The sequence below is a fragment of the Camponotus vicinus genome, unplaced genomic scaffold (assembly GCF_025532165.1).
Source record: "Camponotus vicinus isolate PSW18456_S1 unplaced genomic scaffold, iyCamVici1.0 SCAF_11, whole genome shotgun sequence".
NCBI classification, from domain to species: Eukaryota; Metazoa; Arthropoda; class Insecta; order Hymenoptera; family Formicidae; genus Camponotus; species Camponotus vicinus.
This window is the reverse complement of record NW_028141947.1, coordinates 5,712,797-5,739,414: the sequence shown is the minus strand read 5'-3', so window position 1 is coordinate 5,739,414 and position 26,618 is coordinate 5,712,797. Positions and strand designations below refer to the sequence as shown.

General features: G+C 38.8%; 3 protein-coding genes and 1 pseudogene across 3 annotated transcripts; 1 reads left to right on the top strand and 3 right to left on the bottom strand.

The window, feature by feature from the left end:
* LOC145961982 (uncharacterized) overlaps positions 1-26,618 on the bottom strand; it is a 357,225-nt pseudogene that overhangs the window by 252,877 nt on the left and 77,730 nt on the right.
* Positions 14,812-15,505, bottom strand: LOC145961657 (uncharacterized). The gene has a single exon (XM_083082089.1). It carries the CDS (start codon positions 15,437-15,439, stop codon positions 14,813-14,815), a length of 627 nt encoding a protein of 208 aa, XP_082938215.1. The 5' UTR covers positions 15,440-15,505; the 3' UTR covers position 14,812.
* LOC145961648 (uncharacterized) lies at positions 21,593-23,609 on the top strand. The gene has a single exon (XM_083082074.1). It carries the CDS (start codon positions 21,617-21,619, stop codon positions 23,009-23,011), a length of 1,395 nt encoding a protein of 464 aa, XP_082938200.1. The 5' UTR covers positions 21,593-21,616; the 3' UTR covers positions 23,012-23,609.
* Positions 24,944-25,637, bottom strand: LOC145961647 (uncharacterized). The gene has a single exon (XM_083082072.1). It carries the CDS (start codon positions 25,569-25,571, stop codon positions 24,945-24,947), a length of 627 nt encoding a protein of 208 aa, XP_082938198.1. The 5' UTR covers positions 25,572-25,637; the 3' UTR covers position 24,944.

Genomic DNA, 26,618 nt, shown 5'->3' with positions numbered 1-26,618 from the left:
TAGAGAGAGAGAGGATAATAAAGGCGATACAGATAAAAAAGTGTATTTGTATATATAAATATATCTATATAGATATGTGTATATATATATATATATATATATATATATATATATATATATGTATAAGTATATACAGGGTGTACTTGAATTCGTGATAAATATTTTCCATTTCTAAATATAAAGGTGTGTTATGTCGAGACTCAAAAGTATCGAAGTATTGTTGTTTATAGTAAGAGGAAAAAAATTGCGCGCGCGAAGCGCGCGCAATGTTGTGTTCTAATATATTTATAAAGGCCATGGTGCTGCGTCTGTATTTATTGGAGAAAATATAAATAAAACAATAAACCATGATGAAATCCAAGATTTTATCGAAGCTTGATATGTCAGACCCGTGGAAGCATGTTGGCGTATCTTAAGCAAACCTTTGCAAGAAAAAGTCACGCTATATTTCGTTTATCGGTTCATTTACCAAATGAACATAATGTTATAATCGATGATAATATTAATAATGATGCGATAAGATTTGCTGTAGAACGAGTAACAATGTTATTGGATTATTTTCAGTTAAATGCTCGAGATGAGGAAGCAAAACAATATTTATACAGTGATATTCCATCTCATTATGTATTTAAAAAAATTACAATTAACGGCAGAACAATTAATCGCTGGAGAAACGTCAAAGATATTTTAATTGTATTGGTCGTATGTATTCCGTTAGCCCATCTCAAATAGAATTGTTTCATTTACGTATACTTTTACTACATGTTAAAGGAGCTACAAGTTTTCAAGAATTAAGAACAGTTAATAACGAGATACATCAAACTTTTACTGCTGCATGTTTAGCATTAGGACTCATAGAAGATGATGAAGAATGGTATCGCGCAATAAATGAAGCAAAAGTTTAGATGATGGCAAGACGACTTCGTAATTTATTCGTACGAATTTTGATTCATTGTCAACCAGTTCATCCGAAAAAGTTATGGGATGAGTTTAAAAAAGATATGTCGGAAGATTATGCAAGACGATTTGGACCTATAATAGGAATAAAGAAAGTTTATAATTATATTATTAATTTACTTCAATAAGAAGGATCAAATATTGCTAATTTTTTTGAAATTGAACAAGAAATAGAAGAACAAGAAATAAACGACGAAGAACAAATTGAAGAAGATACATCGATAGGTATGCGACAATCTGAACAATTAAATACAGAACAAAAAGAAATTGTTGATACTATTTTAATAGCAACAAGTAACAATAGTAATAACTGTTTTTATATTGATGGTCCAGGTGGATCTGGTAAAACTTTCATTTATACAACCTTGTATTATCTACTTAAAAGTAGAGGAAAAATAATTAATACGATGGCATTTACCGGTATTGCTGCAATATTACTTCCAAATGGGAAAACAATACACAAAATTTTTGGATTACCTGTACCTCTTTTCGCTGATTCTACATCAAACATTAAAGTTCAATCTAAAGAGGCTGAAAATTTAAAACTTGTAGATATTTTTATTATAGACGAAGCTCCTATGGCACCACGCTATGTATTAGAAATAATGGATCAAACATTACGTGATATAATGCAAAATGATTTATATTTTGGTGGTAAAATCGTTCTTCTTGGTGGAGATTTTAGACAATTATTACCTATTATAGTAAAAGAAAGGCTACGCGTTGTGAAATTATAAATTTATCGATAAAATTTAGTATTCTATGGAAGCAATTTAAAATATTTTCATTGACACAAAATATGATTGATGATGATGACTTTACCACAGGAAAAAGAATTTGCACAATTTTTACTAAATTTAGGTAATGGTTCTTTAAATGATCATTCAGATAATATTCATATTCCAGAAAAATGTATAGCAAACGCAAATTTGGATATGGTTAAAGACATGTACGGAGACATTATAAAACATAAACAATATAAAATTATGGCTAATTACGTTATATTATCTGCAAAAAATGTCGATGTTAATGAAATAAATGAAAAAGTAGTAAATTTGTTGGATGAAACGACAGAAAGAGTTTATACAAGTATAGATACTCTTGAAATGACTAGAGATAATCAAGATATATATGAAATAATTCCGATAGAATATCTCAATTCTTTAAATCCAACATGTCTTCCACCTTATCAATTACGCTTAAGAAAATATACTATTCTCATGCTTATTAGAAATCTTAGTATCAGCGAAGGTTTATGCAATGGTACCAGATTATTGATTTTAGATTTAAATAATAACTTATTACGCTGTGAAATTTTAACAGGTAATAAGATTGGAGAAATAGTTTTTCTTAATCGTATCACTTTATATTGCGAAAATGTATATCCATTTACTTTTAAAAGAAGACAATTTCCAGTAAAATTGGCATTTGCTATGACAATAAATAAATCACAAGGACAAACTTTCGAAAAAATTGCAATAGATCTTCGAAAAAATATTTTCAATCATGGACAACTGTATGTAGCATTTTCACGAACTTTTTTTTCCTTACATATTACCCATATTCCTGTCCGTATTTCTAAGTACCAGCTGCATAAATCACTAAAACACTGTAAAAAGTATTTTCCTCTTTCCTAGGGTTATTATGCACCAAAACTTATCTAATGATGCAAAAATACAATTAAAAAGTTGCTGGTAAATTAATTCAGGATATAAAGGGTTAAGGTATAATTTTTTTAAATGTTAATGTTTTTGAAATTTTATAAGTAGTACACCTTAGAAAAAGAAATCATCATAGTAGAAGCGATATGTCGGATCAAAAGGAATTTGAAAGAATTTATGAAGAAGTAGATAAATTATCTGAATTTGAACAATTAGATGGAATAGAAGTTCTGTCTTCTAATGAAACGTTAGATAATATTCGAATTAATGATTCGACCGTGTAAGTACTTGAATTTTATATCATTTTTTTAAATTAAAATTTAAAATATAACGAGAATTAAGTTTTCGTTGAAACTTATTTGTGTGCACAGGGCACAAAATTTTCTTAGTACGGTACCAAGCAAATTTAAATAATTCTCAATTCGAGAAATTATTTAATTATTATCCCTATTTCCCCCCCCCTATTATAGTGTTGTAGGTGAGAAAAATATCAGGCTGAAAGTCGCTGAATCGGGAATCGAACCCGAGTCTTTCGCTTGCCGGGCGACTGCTCTTACCACTGAGCAATTCAGACCCCTCAACTCTATACTTCTCGGTCGTCTACAAATATATATTAAATTAAGGAATAACGCTCTCTTCCGCCGGCGTGAATTAAATAAACTATAAGATAGGAAAATAGGGATAATAATTAAATAATTTCTCGAATAGAGAATTATTTAAATTTGCTTGGTACCGTACCAAGAAAATTTTGTGCCCTGTGCACACAAATAAGTTTCAACGAAAACTTAATTCTCGTTGAGCTTACGCACTACCATCCGCGTTTGGCTCCTATGGCCGTTTAAAAATTTTTAAAGTTTATATTTCAATATTCGGAGCCTAATTTCTTATAGTTTATTTAAAAAATAAATTCTTATACATTTTTTACATTACTGATTTTATATATTTTGTTTTTATTATTAGTTCTACATATTTTATACTGTAAATTGTGTTTTATAATTTTGTGTGAAAAAAATTAACTTTTCCATATATATTGTAAATTATTATATTCTGTATTTCTGTTTTTTGTTTATTTGTTATTAATTTTATAAACGTTTGTAAATTTCTTTAATTATTTCCTTAATAATAATAATTTGAAAGAAAATTTAATTATATACGCTAAGTTGACAATAGTATATAACAATTGACAATAGTATATAACAATGAGTAAATTATTGAAATAGAGAATTTTTTATATATATACACACAAACATGTGATTTTGTATTTTTTCTAATTGTATGCTTTTAATTTTTCGTTTTGTAATATACTACACATTTATATATTATAATACATTACATATTATATATTATAAGAATTTCTTTGTTATATGAATTATTTTTGAAGTAATGAATATTAAAAAATAATTTTATTTAATAGATTAATGTTAATTTTTTAATCGATAATTCGACGAATAGATTCATTAAAAGAATATTCATGTTTATGAGATGTATTTTTTCCTATTTATTTGATAAAGTTTAGCATGTATAAATTATATTATGCAGAATTATTGTAATATAATAATATTAATAAAAAAAATTTATGATAAAAAATCAAATAATTAATTTTAGATTAATTAAGTTTAAAAGAAAATTTAATTTGAATTACTTCTAAATTATATTTTATAGATTTATTGAAAGATAGTCTGTTTTTAATTTGTGTTGAATTTTAAAAAATTTTCTATTATTCTTTTTTAAATGTGTGTAATGCAATTTAAGTTTTTTATATAATTTTTTTTTGAGAATAAAAAATATTTATATACAGGGTTCGGAAATTCAATCGACAAATTTTCAGAGATTGTCGAGGGCACCATAAGAATCATTTTTTGCAAATGAACCTGGGGTCGGAAACATGTCATTACATCACTACGGCATACGGAGTGTTCGAAAGAGTCGGGACCTCGAAATATCACAAAAAATAGAAGTTTTACAAAAAATTGTTTCAAACAAAAGTTATAGGGTGTAAAAAGGTCTATTTACTGGCGCCATGTGTTTGACCTTGGATAGCGTCGCCAAGGTCACGACAAGGCCACCTTGAATTTTTGAAATGGAATCCTCCACTTTTTATTGCATATTCTTGTAGTCCTTCTCGAGACCTTTTCAAAGCACTAATTTTACCAACTTTAAGTAAGCGTTTCGAAGTTATTGAAGTTATAAAGTTTTTCCTGATAAGTCAACGACTGTAGCTATCGTATTATTATCCGTGAATTAAGGTAGAAGTGGTAAATGATGGTGGATCTACTTTTATAACTGACCGATGCGTATGATATTTTGGGCCATTTTTTATTACAGACATTCGAGCAAATAAAAACCTTCACTTTTTTGTAGACTTGAGTTTGTACTCCAAACAGTACTGTTGTGCACTGTTGTTAAAGCACGTATCTGATTGAAATCATCATCTAGAAAATAAAGTATTTTATTTCTGATTACTGATATTATTTCTTTCTGACCAAATGCGACATGGAGCGATGCTCTTGGAACGAATATGCTGACATGATTGCTGTTTATGGAGATAAGTATAGAGTAAATGGACCTTTTTACACCCTACAACTTTTGTTTGAAACAATTTTTTGTAAAACTTCTATTTTTTGAGATATTTCGAGGTCCCGACTCTTTATAAACTCCGTATGCTGTAGCGATGTAATGACACGTTTCCGACCCCAGGTTCATTTCAAAAAATGATTCTTATGGTGCCCCCGACAATCTCTGAAAATTTGTCGCGGTAAATATTTCGACGAAGGGAGCCCGCCTCAATTACCTTGACCTTGACATATGTTATCAAAGTCACTGTCCTGAGTAACTTCCAAAAGATTTTAGCCGTCGCTCGCTGTTCGTTAAAAAGTTATTATTATAAGAATTTCACAATTTTAATGTTTTTTATCTCCGAAAATATTGATTTGAGAAAAAATATTTTAAGCAAAAAATAAAGCCGCTGAAAAACTACAAAAAAGGTTATATGCATTTTTTTCATAGAATTTAATACAATTTAATACAATTAAAAAATATCACAAATGTATGTGTACACACACACACACACGCGCGCGGGCAGTGCAAGGAGGGCCTTCGCCCCCCCTCCCGCAACCATCCCGCCGGTAGGCAAGGTGGACTTCGCAACTTACTTTACAACTTACAGCATATATTCATTGTGATTCATCTCTTCGCAATGCGTCCCCTACCAGCGGCGTGGTTGCGGGAGGGAGGAAAGGCCGAAGGCCTCTCCTTGCATCGCCAGCGTGCGCGCGCGCGCGCGCGCGCGCGCGTGTGTGTGTGTGTGTACACATACATTTGTGATATTTTTTAATTGTATTAAATTGTATTAAATTCTATATAAATTTAAATTGTATTAAATGTATTTAAAATAATTATTTTTTTATATAATAGCTAAAATAATAGGTTTATGAAAAAAATGCATATAACCTTTTTTATAGAGTTTTTCAGCGGCTTTATTTTTTGCTTAAAATTTTTTTTTTCAAATCAATATTTTCAGAGATAAAAAGCATTAAAATTGTGAAATTCTTTTGTTAATAACTTTTTAATAAACAACGAGCGACGGCTAAAACCTTTTGGATGTTACTCAGGGCAGTGACCTTGACAACATATGTCAAGGTCAAGATAATCGAAGCGGGCTCCCTTCATCGAAATATTTACCGACAAAACTAGTCAAACAAAACAATATCTCTTTTATTGATAAAGTATTACTAAAACTTATTATAAAGAACTCATTATACATTAGTTATTTAGTTATAAGTTAGTTATAAGTTTAGTTATAAGTTATTTAGTCCTTAAAAAGGACCATTTCCGTAGAACATGTTATCCATATCAACAAAATTATTTAAAATAATGTCAGAAGTTTTATGACTAGAATGACTGGAACTTTAACAATTTTCTGCACTCTCTTTCCATTTTCTCAGAATTTCCATTCTAAGATTATGTTCTTCTTCCATGATTTCTTTTTATTTGTCGATAAGTAACATTTTGGCATTGTGTTCCTCCTGCATAAGTTTGATTTTCATGGAATGAAAGTCAAGTACTTTGTCCCTCACATCTGTTGATTGAGTTTGCTTTCTAGACTTTCCTTTTTCCTTAATATAGCTACTACCTGAAAATTACATTCTATTGTATAATAATGCAGTTTGTTTTAATAGGGGAATAATTTTCCTTCTCTTTCAAAATCAGCTAATAATCAAGCGATGCGGTAGCGTCGTGACGCCAAGTACATAAAAAACAGGATCCGAGCATTGAGAGTCACTGCTCTCGACGCGGCGCTACCAAGTAGCTTATCCGGAATTTCACATCATATAAACTTTCGATTAAGATATTTCAGAAACTAAGATCTTAAGAAAAAATCTAACGGCACTTTTATGATATAATATGAGTACAAGCTTTCGATTGCGACAGTAGTTAGCACTAGGAGAGTTCTAACGCAGGGATCTCAGGGGGGTGAGGGGCGAGGGGATCTCAGCGGCGCGGGGGAATGACGTCACGCAGGATGGAGGGGGGATGACGTCACACGGGACGGAGGGAATTTCGGTGGCGCGGGGGCTGCGGGGCGGGGGACGCACGTATAAACAAAAATGGCGGTATTCCTATGAAGAAGATTTTGGGTCTCTCTCTATTCCTCCCTCTCTCTCGTTCTCTCTTTATCCCTTTATATTTCTATCCCTCTCTCTCTCTCCCTCTCTATCCTTCTATCCCTCTATCTATCTCTTTATCCCTTTTATCTCTCTTTCTCTCTGTATTATCGCAAGTATACAATATTAGTCATAAACTTATATTTTGAGATATTTCGGGGTCCGACGTTTTCGAGCAATCTGTGAATCATAGCGAGAACAACACATTTTTGAGATATTATACAATATTACCAGTTAACAAACAATATAAATAGAAGTATTCTTTGAAGGATTGGGTGGATGGAAATGCGTGCGAAGAAATTACGTCATGATTTTGTTACAATTAAAAAAATATATATAATTTATTTAAATGTGTATGTTTAATAAAAAGTATACAATATAAAAAAATAATAATAATAATATATAAAATAGACCGTCGGGCTATGTTGGGGAAGCCGTTTCTGAAAACAGAAGAAAACATACGCATTTCATTAGTTTAAATTATTTTAATAATTTATTTTAAAATACTTTTGATATATAATAAATTAAGATACTTACAATGTTATCCATCATCTATTTTAATTTGTGCAAATAGGGCACATGTTGCAGGCCAATATTTGATTCAAAGATCTTCTGCACTCTTTGCATGACATATTTTCCAAATGAACATAAGCTATGGTTCTATGTTCTCGAACAGCACTAGTTTCTTCATACTGATCCGGTGCTTCTAGAAAGCATTCGATACAAAATTTTGATCCATTTTCCATGTAGTAATATGAAATGCAACATATCTTTGTTGCTTGGTTGTATGTCATTATTTCAGATATGCTTAAATCTCGCTGTTTCTTTTGTAACCGTTCATCAAGAATATCGACACTATTGTCACTATCATAATCACTGTCCTTCGCCAAGGGTTCTATATCAGATCCATCATCTTCCATCTCTCTCCTCTCTCTCTCCTCTCTCTCTATCTCCATCCGCTCCGCCACAACTGGATCCATCCAATAATCGTAATCATCATCCGTATCGTCGTCGATGATAATTACGTTTTCTTCAGCCATTGCACAAGACTACCGAAACACAGAAGAGCAACGAAAGAAATGATACTCTAGTGCAGCAGAGTCCTCTTCATTATATTTTTTTAACATACACAATATAAATAGAAGTATTCTTTGAAGGATTGGGCGGATGGAAATACGTAGATAACAACACATTTTTGAGATATTTCGGGGTCCGACGTTTTCGAGCAATCTGTGAATCATAGCGAGATAACAACACATTTTCAACCCTAGGTTCAGTTACAAAAATTTTTTTCTTTTGTGCCTTCAACAATCTCTGAAAGTTTGTTGGTTGAATATAAGAAGGATCGAAGCGCATCAGATCATAGTACGTGATTTGAAAGCGCATCGACACGACGGTATAGCAAAAGTATAGTCAAAAATTATAGTGTTCTGTCAGAAAGTAGTGTTCTGTCAGTGTTGTGTGATAATATAAAAATGGAAGACGAAGATCACGCGTTGTCATCTGACAGTGATTGCATTAGTGACTGCAGTGAGAACTCCACGGAATTCAGAGAGAAAATAGTGTCTGTTGCGGAAATTAATGCTTTAAACGCACGTAGTACAAAATTTTGTATCATATACTTTTATTATTCCACGGATGGTGCTTTAGCTGTATGTCCTTCGTGTATGATTGCATTGCAAGGCGTGGATAGCCAAATGATGTATGCTGTTCGAAAGCATAAAATTGAGACACTTGATGCGATGGATGGCCGATTCTGTTCAAGTTGTAGCGAGCCGTTGTATATAAGATTTCCGTGCAATATGTGCCCAATTTGCACTCTGTGAAGAAATGGAAAACGTCGAGCAGACTGAATGCGACCTGGTGGAGCGGTCCCGCCAAATTGCCACCTTGGGTGAATATTTTGCATGGCTACAACGATGCAACGAGTACATCGAGTCGCTGGAAGAGCAAAGTCGGATCAAACGACCGCGATTATCGATCGGGAATCGACAATCGCTGATTGCTCGAATCGCGCGACTCGAAGGTGCAAAGACTCGATTGCAGAGACAGTTTATGCCCAGTGGTGGTAATTACAGTGGCGACAATAACGCGGGTGCCGGATGTAGCGCGCATCAAAATGAACTTGTGTGGCGCGAGATTGATACCGCGTTCGATAACCGTATTCTAACCGGTGCTGTGATTAACGCAAACCATATCGAACCTCGTCAATTTCTCGAGGACGCCAAAGATATCGTGCTCGAGCAAGTGCAAGACGTTATAAGAAGATACAACAGTGTAAAATTGAACACTATATTCAACGGTGAATTTGTGTCGGGTGATAAGCGTGCGAATAAAAGTATCAATACGAGAAACTGTGAACTCTTTCGCACGTCTGATTTACACGAGTGGTACGAGCGCAGCGTTATCGAGCCCACTCTAGCATTGCTAGAAGAATTTCAGGAACGCGATAGTGGCTGGGCATTGTCGCGAATACAGAATTTAACTGTAAATATAAATAAGTATAATCCTATGCGCGCGGGATGTTATATTAAATTGCCGCGAGAAATTATGATGAAGAGAGCTGTAATTAATGTACAATCTAGAGACAATGCGTGTTTCGCGTGGGCAGTGGTGGCCGCTCTATACCCCGCTGAAAGAGACACAAATCGGGAATCTTCATATCCCCACTATACGACGGCGTTAAATGTACAAAATATTGAGTTTCCGATGACGTTGAACCAACTAAAAAAGTTTGAACATATAAACAATATCTCCATCAACGTGTACAGCATCGAGAAAGAAAACAGCATTGTCCCGATACGTCTTTCGGAGCAGAAACGGGATAAACACGTCAACCTGTTGTATGTGGAAGACGGTAACAGCGTCGGACATTTCGCATGGATCAAGAACTTATCCCGGCTCGTGAGCTCGCAACTGAGCAAACACAACGGCCAAAGATATATCTGTGATCGGTATGTATAATTTGAATAATTTATGTAATTATAAAATATAATGCATTGCATAAATCTTTAATTTAAATATTCTTTTACAGATGCTTGCACTATTTCGGATCGGAGGACAAGTTGCAGTCACATACGGTAGACTGCGGAAAAATAAACGACTGCGCTATCCGATTGCCGAGCGATAAGGACAAGTGGCTCGAGTTCAACAACTACACGAGGAAAGAGCGGCTTCCATTTGTGATCTATGCCGATTTGGAATGTGCGTTGACAAAGACTGACGAAGAAAAAAATTATCAGCATCATAAGGTATTTAGTATAGCGTATTATATGCATTGTTCGTTCGACGACTCGTTATCCGCGTACCATTCTCGCCGCAGTATTGATTGTATCGCGTGGTTCGCCGAAGAACTTAAAAATTTAGTGTTACGTGTAAAGACTATTTTAATGACTACAAATGTCTCCATGGTAAATTTAACATCGAACGAGTGGGAAAAATTTCACGGCGCAACGCATTGCCATATTTGCGAAAAACCGTTTACGCAAGAAGACGATACACGCGTACGCGATCATTGTCATTTGACCGGACGATATAGGGGTCCCGCGCACTCAAATTGCAATCTAAATTACAAAGAATCATTATATATTCCGATAGTCTTCCACAATTTATCAGGTTACGACGCGCATTTCATTATCGAGGATATAGCCACAGCGTTCGAAGGGGAAATCGAATTACTTCCAATAACCAAGAAAAAATATATATCGTTTACAAAAACTGTTAAAGTTGCACAAGACAATTGGAAAAATTATATAAAATTAAGTTTTATCGATTTGTACAAATTTCTTACGGCAAGTCTCGACAAATTGGCATCTTATCTAGACAAAGACAAATTCAAAATTTTAAAATCAGAATTTCAAAATTTATCTGCAGAAAATTTCAGTTTATTAACACGGAAAGGCGTCTTTCCGTACGAATACGTCGACTCTGTAGATAGGTTGCAAGATACGTGTTTACCACCGCGCGAATCGTTTTACAGTTCTTTGACCGGTGAAACTATATCCGAGAGCGATTACGCGCACGCCGAGAACATCTGGACGCGATTCTCCATTCGAACGCTAGACGAGTATAGCGATTTGTACCTGAAAATCGACGTCTTGTTATTAGCCGATATTTTTGAAAACTTTCGCGATAGTTGCATCAAAAGTTACGGACTCAACCCCGCGTATTATTATACTCTTCCCGGATACACGTGGGATGCCATGTTAAAGCATACAAAGATTACATTCGAATTGCTTACCGACATCGACATGGTCATGTTTATCGAACGCGGTATACGCGGTGGTCTGAGTCAGTGTTCCAACAGATACGCGCGCGCTAATAACAAGTACATGCAACAATCGTACGATCCATCGAAACCATCGTCGTACTTGATGTATTTCGATGTAAATAATTTGTACGGATGGGCAATGTGTCAACCGTTGCCCTATGCCGATTTTCGATGGGTCGACGACGTGTCGAATTTTGACGTAGCATCGATCGCGTTAGATTCGCCTACGGGTTATATCCTCGAAGTCGATCTCGAGTATCCGCAACATCTTCACGATACGCACATTGACCTACCGTTTTGCCCGACACGCGACAAGCCGCCCGGCAAGCGGCAAGACAAACTCCTCGCAACGCTATACGATAAGAAGCGTTACGTGATACACTACCGTAACCTACAGCAATGTACGCGACACGACCTTCGCGTTACAAAAATACATCGCATATTACAATTTACACAATCTCCGTGGCTTCGCAGTTATATCGAATTAAATACACAGTTTAGAACACTCGCGAAAAATGATTTTGAAAAAAATTTATATAAACTGATGAATAACGCGGTATTTGGTAAGACGATGGAAAATGTGCGTAATCGTGTCGATGTAAAATTATTAACAAAGTGGGACGGACGATACGGAGCAGAAGCAATGATAGCGAAACCAAATTTTCATAGTAGAAGCGTCTTTTCGGAAAATTTGGTTGCCATAGAATTACGCAAACTTGAAGTGAAATTTTATAAACCAATCTATGTCGGCATGTGCATACTCGACATTTCTAAAACGTGCTTGTACGAATTTCATCATGAGTACATGTCACCGCTATATCGTGATAAATGCCGGGTAATGTACACCGACACAGACAGTCTTATATACCACATTGAGTGCGAAGATGTCTATGAAAATATGTAACATGATATCGCTAGTTTCGATACGAGCGATTATCCAATTGATAACGCGTACGGTATACCGCTCGTGAATAAAAAAGTACCGGGTTTAATGAAAGATGAAAATAACGGCGCGATAATGACCGAATTCGTCGGGCTTAGAGCAAAAATGTATGCGATGAGAGTGGACGGGAAAAAGGATACGAAGAAGGTTAAAGGTGTCAAAAGTAACGTTGTTGCGAGAACGATAACATTCGACGATTACACGCGGTGTCTGAATGACGAAATAGAAATGACACGACAGCAATCTTGCATAAGATCGAAATTGCACAAAGTGTATACCGTCCGCGAGACGAAAATTGCTCTGAGTCCGTACGATGACAAGCGGTATATCGTACCTGATTCGACCGACACATTACCATGGGGACATTATAGGATACCCTTATAATATAATATATATAATGTAATGTAATATAGTATGTGATATAATGTCAGATATTATTTTTGTATATGTATCTCATATGTATATGTATTTCATATATTGTATTATATACGATTATTGGAAAGGATGTATTAATAAAGATTTTTGTATTTTTATATATTTCATGTATATTTTTTATATGTTGTACATATTTTTTCTTAAATTTAAAAATAAATACAATTTGTATGAATTAAATCACATTGTCCTTATGTATCCAAGAATTGTGCGAATTGTCAAATCCCAACCATTTCACGTAAACCTCGTTACCCCTCCTACGCAGTATTTTCTCCACGAGATACACGTCCGGATAATTCGCGCGATGCAACTCGTACTCGTAGAACGCTCCAGCAATAGATTTTTTGCGATAATCCTCCAGTAGATAGCTTACGGGATTAGTATGTTGTACTTTTGCAATTTTAAACACTTCGGTTGTCCAATTTGGCGTGTAACCTTTCTCGAAAACTGTCTTGTACTTGCTAACGCGTACCGAGTCACCTACTTTGAATTTCGCCGGACCCGCGATATTTACATGGTTGTACACAGTAGCCAAGAGTCTTTCAGCGATCGCGGGAGTAACGTCGACGGGTCGCATACCGATCGTTCGATGCTTGCGCGCGTTGTAATCCGATACGAGTCGCGGCAACGCGCTGATCCACTTGTAAGATCCGTTCAGCGTAAACATCTTCCACATGTCGTTTTTCAGCGTGCGATTGAATCGCTCAACGATCGATGCCTTCAATACCGAATATGTAGAATAGTGATTGATGTCATGTTTCCGCATGAGCCGTTGCATGTCAGCGTTATAAAATTCCTTCCCCATATCAGTCTGTAAGTTTTTCGGACATCTTTTGCTATCTCGAATTATCTCGGCGATAGCGTCAGCTGTCTCGCTTCCACCTTTACTCTTGAGTGGTATGGCCCACGCGTGCTTGCTCAACGCATCTATGACTGTGAGTATGTAGTGGTAACCTCTGTTGAAACGAGAGTACGGACGCATCTCGACAATGTCAGCTTGCCACAGGTCATCGTATCCCCGCACTATGACGTGTCTTCGGGGAAAATTTGTTCTCGCCGGCGCGTGCAATTCGTTCACCAACTGCCGTTTCTCTAAACTATGTTGTTTCTTCACTTCCTCGGTTATTCCCGATCGCCGATCCATCGTTGTTTCGATTCGTCGATCAAACGATGTGTGCCTCGAGTATCACCGTGCGTTTTATCATTCGTTGCTAGACGTTCCTGGCCCGTTCGATAGCCGTTCAAAGCTGTTCGATAGCCGTTCATAGCCGTTCGATAGCCGTTCATAGCTGTTCGATAGCCATTCATAGCTGTTCGATAGCCGTTCCCAACCCGTTCGATAAACCTTTGTAGATGCTCATAGCTGTTCGATAACCGTTCTAGCTGTTTGATAGCCGTTCCCAACCCGTTCGATAAACCTTTGTAGATGTTTAATAATTGTACAATAGCCGTTCCTAAACCGTTCACTACAGCCGCTCATTACAGGTTGATAGCCGTTTCTGAATTAGTGTTAATCGCACGCCGAAGCTCGTTTATCGCAGTCTGCAAAGCTCGCACATCCTTCTCGAACGCAGTCAGCTTCTCGTCTGATTCTTTCTGCTGATTCTTCAACGTTTTAACGCATTGTTCCACGTACAGTTTGTTGACTGCATCGGTATCAGCCTCAGGTTGCGCTACACGGCGAATCTTGCGCGACCTCGCGTCATAGTACGTAGCGACGCGACACAGAGCGTTTTGACGCAAGTAACTTGTCACCGATTTACCCCAATGATCGCTAGTTCTAATTGCTTCATTTCTCTGTTCGAATAATCCAAATTTGTTGATGGGCATTTTTTTCTCGATGCGAGTGACGTCGATCGACTGATTAGTTTCGTCGAGACACCGTTTAATTTATAATAAGGCCGACTTCGCGAAGTTCCTCTATAATCGACAGGATCTCGTTGTCGTGAGCGTTGTGGCCAGCTCGGCGCGAAGCGTCGAGCAATCGTAGACGATCCACTAGCTCGTTGGGATCGTCCCAGTGCACGTAATCGATCTTATTGTCGGTTAGCGTCATCGCGCGAGGCATGAATACTCCCGTACCGCATTTTTTCTTTTTCAATTCGATCGACATCAACGGTGCAATTATGTGTTTATACTTGTATCCCCTGTTGCTCTTTAATTGACCTTGCGCATCATATTGACGTTTATGCGCACTCGTCGCCATTAATATGCTCTTATATTTTTGCATATCGTCCTCAGTGTATATGTCATCATCGGGAATTCTCTTGAAGATCAACTCGTATAATCCAGGTGTACCAATGTACCTCACTTTGTCTATGATTATAGAGTCATCTGCGCCGATGTCGAATCGTTTGTTACCGAGCCACATTTCATTCTCGTCGAAATAGACACCGTACACGTGATCGATCTGGTTTTTTTTATCGCCACTAAGGAGAGCGCCCATGTACTTTTGTGCCAGTGGCCCGAAGTGCTCTCGTAACATTTTTTGACCTTCCAACGTTTGTAACATGTTTCGAACAGATGGTGATTCGAGCGGGTTGCCCGTGGTTTCGAAAACATTTTCGATTGCGAGTGATTCGGGTATCGTAGGTTGTACGATTCTCGTTGTCGCGGACGGTGTGGAGGTTATCAGCGGTTCATCCGATGTATGCGGTGTCGATAAACGATTCGCCTTCAATCGTTGTCTCTTTTTCGGTGTCGTATCCTCCTCCTCCTCCTCCTCTTCCTCTTCCTCCTTGTACCGCTTGATGGGTAACGTTTTAATTATAGCGTCAGCGTTACTCCGGCTCGTTTTTCACCGCGATTAAGCTAGAGTTGTCGACGATTTTTTGTAGTGGCTCGATAATAGGCCTAAAATGGGTCTTGACCGCGATATCGTCGTCGATCTTACCGGTCTTCAAAGCGCGATGTTTCTTGCGGATCGATTCGCTCGTTTTCTCAATCTCCCTCGCAATCTTTTCACGCTCGCGAATATTATCGTTTTCAGCCATGTCGACAGAGTGTGTCGGCAGCGACTAATCGTTTTGCGGTATCGCGAACACGTTAAATCCTTTTCTGTATCGCCCGTTCGTAAATGAGCTGTCCTTATCTATCACTAGGAATCCATACTTTTGTTGCCAACAAGTACGACATAATTCACTGAAATCCCCGTACGACATGTCGGTATTCACGTGATCGTTGTACACGTGTTTCAAGTTGGTACCGTCCTGTTTAAACAAGATCAGCAGGTTCGCGTTGTCGCGTATAAGATGTTTTGGTATTCTCGCGTACGTCTGACAGAGATAGAAGCAGTCGACGTTCGAGTGACGACCCATTGAGAAGTACTCTCTTATCGTATTTTGCTTGTCGCACGCCACGTCATCGAAGACGAAAATCGAGTTTGGACGTGCCTCGCTCGGTGGAATGACGTCACTGTTATTGGAGAACGTAAAATAACCGATTTCGTCAATCGGCGTCAACAAATTCTCCAGATATCGATATTTCGGCTGTTGCAGCGACTTCGAGTACACGTACACGTTCTCGAAACGTACACCATGCGGACTTTCCAGTAGACTTATCAGAACGTTGGTTTTACCACAATTCGAGGGGCCGCAAACGATCGCGCGTATAGTAGTCGGTAGCATCGTACCATGCCTGCGCATCTCCGCGTTGTCCTCCATTGATCGTAATCTGTCGTCGCAATTTGTCACGCATATCGTCAAAGGTTGTCGTACGAATCTCATTTTTTCAACACTGCTGATTGGATCGAACGCCTGCCTATTTATAGGTGCGCGAAATCACGAGTCGCTCAGTAGAGAAAAAATGTTCATCCTGCTAACAAATCCTTCCGATATTCGCGATTTGAGCGTCGAACAGCTACAATTTGTGTCGAAAGCAGTTCTATTGAGAACGTGCGGTGATTACGTCCACTACGTGTGGGACAAACTTCCGGAACACATAAAAGCGGATCCGGAGGTTCAGACGTATCGTCGCTGTTACGAACACTACAATCAGCCGTGTCAGGAAACGCACATCGACGGTCCGGCGCCGTTGATAAAGAATTGCGGCGAATGTCAACGAAAATAGGTAGAGGCCTATTAAATCACCGAGCATTGAGAGTCACTGCTCTCGACGCGGCGCTACCAAGTAGCTTATCCGGAATTTCACATCATATAAACTTTCGATTAAGATATTTCAGAAACTAAGATCTTAAGAAAAAATCTAACGGCACTTTTATGATATAATATGAGTACAAGCTTTCGATTGCGACAGTAGTTAGCACTAGGAGAGTTCTAACGCAGGGATCTCAGGGGGGTGAGGGGCGAGGGGATCTCAGCGGCGCGGGGGAATGACGTCACGCAGGATGGAGGGGGGATGACGTCACACGGGACGGAGGGAATTTCGGTGGCGCGGGGGCTGCGGGGCGGGGGACGCACGTATAAACAAAAATGGCGGTATTCCTATGAAGAAGATTTTGGGTCTCTCTCTATTCCTCCCTCTCTCTCGTTCTCTCTTTATCCCTTTATATTTCTATCCCTCTCTCTCTCTCCCTCTCTATCCTTCTATCCCTCTATCTATCTCTTTATCCCTTTTATCTCTCTTTCTCTCTGTATTATCGCAAGTATACAATATTAGTCATAAACTTATATTTTGAGATATTTCGGGGTCCGACGTTTTCGAGCAATCTGTGAATCATAGCGAGAACAACACATTTTTGAGATATTATACAATATTACCAGTTAACAAACAATATAAATAGAAGTATTCTTTGAAGGATTGGGTGGATGGAAATGCGTGCGAAGAAATTACGTCATGATTTTGTTACAATTAAAAAAATATATATAATTTATTTAAATGTGTATGTTTAATAAAAAGTATACAATATAAAAAAATAATAATAATAATATATAAAATAGACCGTCGGGCTATGTTGGGGAAGCCGTTTCTGAAAACAGAAGAAAACATACGCATTTCATTAGTTTAAATTATTTTAATAATTTATTTTAAAATACTTTTGATATATAATAAATTAAGATACTTACAATGTTATCCATCATCTATTTTAATTTGTGCAAATAGGGCACATGTTGCAGGCCAATATTTGATTCAAAGATCTTCTGCACTCTTTGCATGACATATTTTCCAAATGAACATAAGCTATGGTTCTATGTTCTCGAACAGCACTAGTTTCTTCATACTGATCCGGTGCTTCTAGAAAGCATTCGATACAAAATTTTGATCCATTTTCCATGTAGTAATATGAAATGCAACATATCTTTGTTGCTTGGTTGTATGTCATTATTTCAGATATGCTTAAATCTCGCTGTTTCTTTTGTAACCGTTCATCAAGAATATCGACACTATTGTCACTATCATAATCACTGTCCTTCGCCAAGGGTTCTATATCAGATCCATCATCTTCCATCTCTCTCCTCTCTCTCTCCTCTCTCTCTATCTCCATCCGCTCCGCCACAACTGGATCCATCCAATAATCGTAATCATCATCCGTATCGTCGTCGATGATAATTACGTTTTCTTCAGCCATTGCACAAGACTACCGAAACACAGAAGAGCAACGAAAGAAATGATACTCTAGTGCAGCAGAGTCCTCTTCATTATATTTTTTTAACATACACAATATAAATAGAAGTATTCTTTGAAGGATTGGGCGGATGGAAATACGTAGATAACAACACATTTTTGAGATATTTCGGGGTCCGACGTTTTCGAGCAATCTGTGAATCATAGCGAGATAACAACACATTTTCAACCCTAGGTTCAGTTACAAAAATTTTTTTCTTTTGTGCCTTCAACAATCTCTGAAAGTTTGTTGGTTGAATATAAGAAGGATCGAAGCGCATCAGATCATAGTACGTGATTTGAAAGCGCATCGACACGACGGTATAGCAAAAGTATAGTCAAAAATTATAGTGTTCTGTCAGAAAGTAGTGTTCTGTCAGTGTTGTGTGATAATATAAAAATGGAAGACGAAGATCACGCGTTGTCATCTGACAGTGATTGCATTAGTGACTGCAGTGAGAACTCCACGGAATTCAGAGAGAAAATAGTGTCTGTTGCGGAAATTAATGCTTTAAACGCACGTAGTACAAAATTTTGTATCATATACTTTTATTATTCCACGGATGGTGCTTTAGCTGTATGTCCTTCGTGTATGATTGCATTGCAAGGCGTGGATAGCCAAATGATGTATGCTGTTCGAAAGCATAAAATTGAGACACTTGATGCGATGGATGGCCGATTCTGTTCAAGTTGTAGCGAGCCGTTGTATATAAGATTTCCGTGCAATATGTGCCCAATTTGCACTCTGTGAAGAAATGGAAAACGTCGAGCAGACTGAATGCGACCTGGTGGAGCGGTCCCGCCAAATTGCCACCTTGGGTGAATATTTTGCATGGCTACAACGATGCAACGAGTACATCGAGTCGCTGGAAGAGCAAAGTCGGATCAAACGACCGCGATTATCGATCGGGAATCGACAATCGCTGATTGCTCGAATCGCGCGACTCGAAGGTGCAAAGACTCGATTGCAGAGACAGTTTATGCCCAGTGGTGGTAATTACAGTGGCGACAATAACGCGGGTGCCGGATGTAGCGCGCATCAAAATGAACTTGTGTGGCGCGAGATTGATACCGCGTTCGATAACCGTATTCTAACCGGTGCTGTGATTAACGCAAACCATATCGAACCTCGTCAATTTCTCGAGGACGCCAAAGATATCGTGCTCGAGCAAGTGCAAGACGTTATAAGAAGATACAACAGTGTAAAATTGAACACTATATTCAACGGTGAATTTGTGTCGGGTGATAAGCGTGCGAATAAAAGTATCAATACGAGAAACTGTGAACTCTTTCGCACGTCTGATTTACACGAGTGGTACGAGCGCAGCGTTATCGAGCCCACTCTAGCATTGCTAGAAGAATTTCAGGAACGCGATAGTGGCTGGGCATTGTCGCGAATACAGAATTTAACTGTAAATATAAATAAGTATAATCCTATGCGCGCGGGATGTTATATTAAATTGCCGCGAGAAATTATGATGAAGAGAGCTGTAATTAATGTACAATCTAGAGACAATGCGTGTTTCGCGTGGGCAGTGGTGGCCGCTCTATACCCCGCTGAAAGAGACACAAATCGGGAATCTTCATATCCCCACTATACGACGGCGTTAAATGTACAAAATATTGAGTTTCCGATGACGTTGAACCAACTAAAAAAGTTTGAACATATAAACAATATCTCCATCAACGTGTACAGCATCGAGAAAGAAAACAGCATTGTCCCGATACGTCTTTCGGAGCAGAAACGGGATAAACACGTCAACCTGTTGTATGTGGAAGACGGTAACAGCGTCGGACATTTCGCATGGATCAAGAACTTATCCCGGCTCGTGAGCTCGCAACTGAGCAAACACAACGGCCAAAGATATATCTGTGATCGGTATGTATAATTTGAATAATTTATGTAATTATAAAATATAATGCATTGCATAAATCTTTAATTTAAATATTCTTTTACAGATGCTTGCACTATTTCGGATCGGAGGACAAGTTGCAGTCACATACGGTAGACTGCGGAAAAATAAACGACTGCGCTATCCGATTGCCGAGCGATAAGGACAAGTGGCTCGAGTTCAACAACTACACGAGGAAAGAGCGGCTTCCATTTGTGATCTATGCCGATTTGGAATGTGCGTTGACAAAGACTGACGAAGAAAAAAATTATCAGCATCATAAGGTATTTAGTATAGCGTATTATATGCATTGTTCGTTCGACGACTCGTTATCCGCGTACCATTCTCGCCGCAGTATTGATTGTATCGCGTGGTTCGCCGAAGAACTTAAAAATTTAGTGTTACGTGTAAAGACTATTTTAATGACTACAAATGTCTCCATGGTAAATTTAACATCGAACGAGTGGGAAAAATTTCACGGCGCAACGCATTGCCATATTTGCGAAAAACCGTTTACGCAAGAAGACGATACACGCGTACGCGATCATTGTCATTTGACCGGACGATATAGGGGTCCCGCGCACTCAAATTGCAATCTAAATTACAAAGAATCATTATATATTCCGATAGTCTTCCACAATTTATCAGGTTACGACGCGCATTTCATTATCGAGGATATAGCCACAGCGTTCGAAGGGGAAATCGAATTACTTCCAATAACCAAGAAAAAATATATATCGTTTACAAAAACTGTTAAAGTTGCACAAGACAATTGGAAAAATTATATAAAATTAAGTTTTATCGATTTGTACAAATTTCTTACGGCAAGTCTCGACAAATTGGCATCTTATCTAGACAAAGACAAATTCAAAATTTTAAAATCAGAATTTCAAAATTTATCTGCAGAAAATTTCAGTTTATTAACACGGAAAGGCGTCTTTCCGTACGAATACGTCGACTCTGTAGATAGGTTGCAAGATACGTGTTTACCACCGCGCGAATCGTTTTACAGTTCTTTGACCGGTGAAACTATATCCGAGAGCGATTACGCGCACGCCGAGAACATCTGGACGCGATTCTCCATTCGAACGCTAGACGAGTATAGCGATTTGTACCTGAAAATCGACGTCTTGTTATTAGCCGATATTTTTGAAAACTTTCGCGATAGTTGCATCAAAAGTTACGGACTCAACCCCGCGTATTATTATACTCTTCCCGGATACACGTGGGATGCCATGTTAAAGCATACAAAGATTACATTCGAATTGCTTACCGACATCGACATGGTCATGTTTATCGAACGCGGTATACGCGGTGGTCTGAGTCAGTGTTCCAACAGATACGCGCGCGCTAATAACAAGTACATGCAACAATCGTACGATCCATCGAAACCATCGTCGTACTTGATGTATTTCGATGTAAATAATTTGTACGGATGGGCAATGTGTCAACCGTTGCCCTATGCCGATTTTCGATGGGTCGACGACGTGTCGAATTTTGACGTAGCATCGATCGCGTTAGATTCGCCTACGGGTTATATCCTCGAAGTCGATCTCGAGTATCCGCAACATCTTCACGATACGCACATTGACCTACCGTTTTGCCCGACACGCGACAAGCCGCCCGGCAAGCGGCAAGACAAACTCCTCGCAACGCTATACGATAAGAAGCGTTACGTGATACACTACCGTAACCTACAGCAATGTACGCGACACGACCTTCGCGTTACAAAAATACATCGCATATTACAATTTACACAATCTCCGTGGCTTCGCAGTTATATCGAATTAAATACACAGTTTAGAACACTCGCGAAAAATGATTTTGAAAAAAATTTATATAAACTGATGAATAACGCGGTATTTGGTAAGACGATGGAAAATGTGCGTAATCGTGTCGATGTAAAATTATTAACAAAGTGGGACGGACGATACGGAGCAGAAGCAATGATAGCGAAACCAAATTTTCATAGTAGAAGCGTCTTTTCGGAAAATTTGGTTGCCATAGAATTACGCAAACTTGAAGTGAAATTTTATAAACCAATCTATGTCGGCATGTGCATACTCGACATTTCTAAAACGTGCTTGTACGAATTTCATCATGAGTACATGTCACCGCTATATCGTGATAAATGCCGGGTAATGTACACCGACACAGACAGTCTTATATACCACATTGAGTGCGAAGATGTCTATGAAAATATGAAACATGATATCGCTAGTTTCGATACGAGCGATTATCCAATTGATAACGCGTACGGTATACCGCTCGTGAATAAAAAAGTACCGGGTTTAATGAAAGATGAAAATAACGGCGCGATAATGACCGAATTCGTCGGGCTTAGAGCAAAAATGTATGCGATGAGAGTGGACGGGAAAAAGGATACGAAGAAGGTTAAAGGTGTCAAAAGTAACGTTGTTGCGAGAACGATAACATTCGACGATTACACGCGGTGTCTGAATGACGAAATAGAAATGACACGACAGCAATCTTGCATAAGATCGAAATTGCACAAAGTGTATACCGTCCGCGAGACGAAAATTGCTCTGAGTCCGTACGATGACAAGCGGTATATCGTACCTGATTCGACCGACACATTACCATGGGGACATTATAGGATACCCTTATAATATAATATATATAATGTAATGTAATATAGTATGTGATATAATGTCAGATATTATTTTTGTATATGTATCTCATATGTATATGTATTTCATATATTGTATTATATACGATTATTGGAAAGGATGTATTAATAAAGATTTTTGTATTTTTATATATTTCATGTATATTTTTTATATGTTGTACATATTTTTTCTTAAATTTAAAAATAAATACAATTTGTATGAATTAAATCACATTGTCCTTATGTATCCAAGAATTGTGCGAATTGTCAAATCCCAACCATTTCACGTAAACCTCGTTACCCCTCCTACGCAGTATTTTCTCCACGAGATACACGTCCGGATAATTCGCGCGATGCAACTCGTACTCGTAGAACGCTCCAGCAATAGATTTTTTGCGATAATCCTCCAGTAGATAGCTTACGGGATTAGTATGTTGTACTTTTGCAATTTTAAACACTTCGGTTGTCCAATTTGGCGTGTAACCTTTCTCGAAAACTGTCTTGTACTTGCTAACGCGTACCGAGTCACCTACTTTGAATTTCGCCGGACCCGCGATATTTACATGGTTGTACACAGTAGCCAAGAGTCTTTCAGCGATCGCGGGAGTAACGTCGACGGGTCGCATACCGATCGTTCGATGCTTGCGCGCGTTGTAATCCGATACGAGTCGCGGCAACGCGCTGATCCACTTGTAAGATCCGTTCAGCGTAAACATCTTCCACATGTCGTTTTTCAGCGTGCGATTGAATCGCTCAACGATCGATGCCTTCAATACCGAATATGTAGAATAGTGATTGATGTCATGTTTCCGCATGAGCCGTTGCATGTCAGCGTTATAAAATTCCTTCCCCATATCAGTCTGTAAGTTTTTCGGACATCTTTTGCTATCTCGAATTATCTCGGCGATAGCGTCAGCTGTCTCGCTTCCACCTTTACTCTTGAGTGGTATGGCCCACGCGTGCTTGCTCAACGCATCTATGACTGTGAGTATGTAGTGGTAACCTCTGTTGAAACGAGAGTACGGACGCATCTCGACAATGTCAGCTTGCCACAGGTCATCGTATCCCCGCACTATGACGTGTCTTCGGGGAAAATTTGTTCTCGCCGGCGCGTGCAATTCGTTCACCAACTGCCGTTTCTCTAAACTATGTTGTTTCTTCACTTCCTCGGTTATTCCCGATCGCCGATCCATCGTTGTTTCGATTCGTCGATCAAACGATGTGTGCCTCGAGTATCACCGTGCGTTTTATCATTCGTTGCTAGACGTTCCTGGCCCGTTCGATAGCCGTTCAAAGCTGTTCGATAGCCGTTCATAGCCGTTCGATAGCCGTTCATAGCTGTTCGATAGCCATTCATAGCTGTTCGATAGCCGTTCCCAACCCGTTCGATAAACCTTTGTAGATGCTCATAGCTGTTCGATAACCGTTCTAGCTGTTTGATAGCCGTTCCCAACCCGTTCGATAAACCTTTGTAGATGTTTAATAATTGTACAATAGCCGTTCCTAAACCGTTCACTACAGCCGCTCATTACAGGTTGATAGCCGTTTCTGAATTAGTGTTAATCGCACGCCGAAGCTCGTTTATCGCAGTCTGCAAAGCTCGCACATCCTTCTCGAACGCAGTCAGCTTCTCGTCTGATTCTTTCTGCTGATTCTTCAACGTTTTAACGCATTGTTCCACGTACAGTTTGTTGACTGCATCGGTATCAGCCTCAGGTTGCGCTACACGGCGAATCTTGCGCGACCTCGCGTCATAGTACGTAGCGACGCGACACAGAGCGTTTTGACGCAAGTAACTTGTCACCGATTTACCCCAATGATCGCTAGTTCTAATTGCTTCATTTCTCTGTTCGAATAATCCAAATTTGTTGATGGGCATTTTTTTCTCGATGCGAGTGACGTCGATCGACTGATTAGTTTCGTCGAGACACCGTTTAATTTATAATAAGGCCGACTTCGCGAAGTTCCTCTATAATCGACAGGATCTCGTTGTCGTGAGCGTTGTGGCCAGCTCGGCGCGAAGCGTCGAGCAATCGTAGACGATCCACTAGCTCGTTGGGATCGTCCCAGTGCACGTAATCGATCTTATTGTCGGTTAGCGTCATCGCGCGAGGCATGAATACTCCCGTACCGCATTTTTTCTTTTTCAATTCGATCGACATCAACGGTGCAATTATGTGTTTATACTTGTATCCCCTGTTGCTCTTTAATTGACCTTGCGCATCATATTGACGTTTATGCGCACTCGTCGCCATTAATATGCTCTTATATTTTTGCATATCGTCCTCAGTGTATATGTCATCATCGGGAATTCTCTTGAAGATCAACTCGTATAATCCAGGTGTACCAATGTACCTCACTTTGTCTATGATTATAGAGTCATCTGCGCCGATGTCGAATCGTTTGTTACCGAGCCACATTTCATTCTCGTCGAAATAGACACCGTACACGTGATCGATCTGGTTTTTTTTATCGCCACTAAGGAGAGCGCCCATGTACTTTTGTGCCAGTGGCCCGAAGTGCTCTCGTAACATTTTTTGACCTTCCAACGTTTGTAACATGTTTCGAACAGATGGTGATTCGAGCGGGTTGCCCGTGGTTTCGAAAACATTTTCGATTGCGAGTGATTCGGGTATCGTAGGTTGTACGATTCTCGTTGTCGCGGACGGTGTGGAGGTTATCAGCGGTTCATCCGATGTATGCGGTGTCGATAAACGATTCGCCTTCAATCGTTGTCTCTTTTTCGGTGTCGTATCCTCCTCCTCCTCCTCCTCTTCCTCTTCCTCCTTGTACCGCTTGATGGGTAACGTTTTAATTATAGCGTCAGCGTTACTCCGGCTCGTTTTTCACCGCGATTAAGCTAGAGTTGTCGACGATTTTTTGTAGTGGCTCGATAATAGGCCTAAAATGGGTCTTGACCGCGATATCGTCGTCGATCTTACCGGTCTTCAAAGCGCGATGTTTCTTGCGGATCGATTCGCTCGTTTTCTCAATCTCCCTCGCAATCTTTTCACGCTCGCGAATATTATCGTTTTCAGCCATGTCGACAGAGTGTGTCGGCAGCGACTAATCGTTTTGCGGTATCGCGAACACGTTAAATCCTTTTCTGTATCGCCCGTTCGTAAATGAGCTGTCCTTATCTATCACTAGGAATCCATACTTTTGTTGCCAACAAGTACGACATAATTCACTGAAATCCCCGTACGACATGTCGGTATTCACGTGATCGTTGTACACGTGTTTCAAGTTGGTACCGTCCTGTTTAAACAAGATCAGCAGGTTCGCGTTGTCGCGTATAAGATGTTTTGGTATTCTCGCGTACGTCTGACAGAGATAGAAGCAGTCGACGTTCGAGTGACGACCCATTGAGAAGTACTCTCTTATCGTATTTTGCTTGTCGCACGCCACGTCATCGAAGACGAAAATCGAGTTTGGACGTGCCTCGCTCGGTGGAATGACGTCACTGTTATTGGAGAACGTAAAATAACCGATTTCGTCAATCGGCGTCAACAAATTCTCCAGATATCGATATTTCGGCTGTTGCAGCGACTTCGAGTACACGTACACGTTCTCGAAACGTACACCATGCGGACTTTCCAGTAGACTTA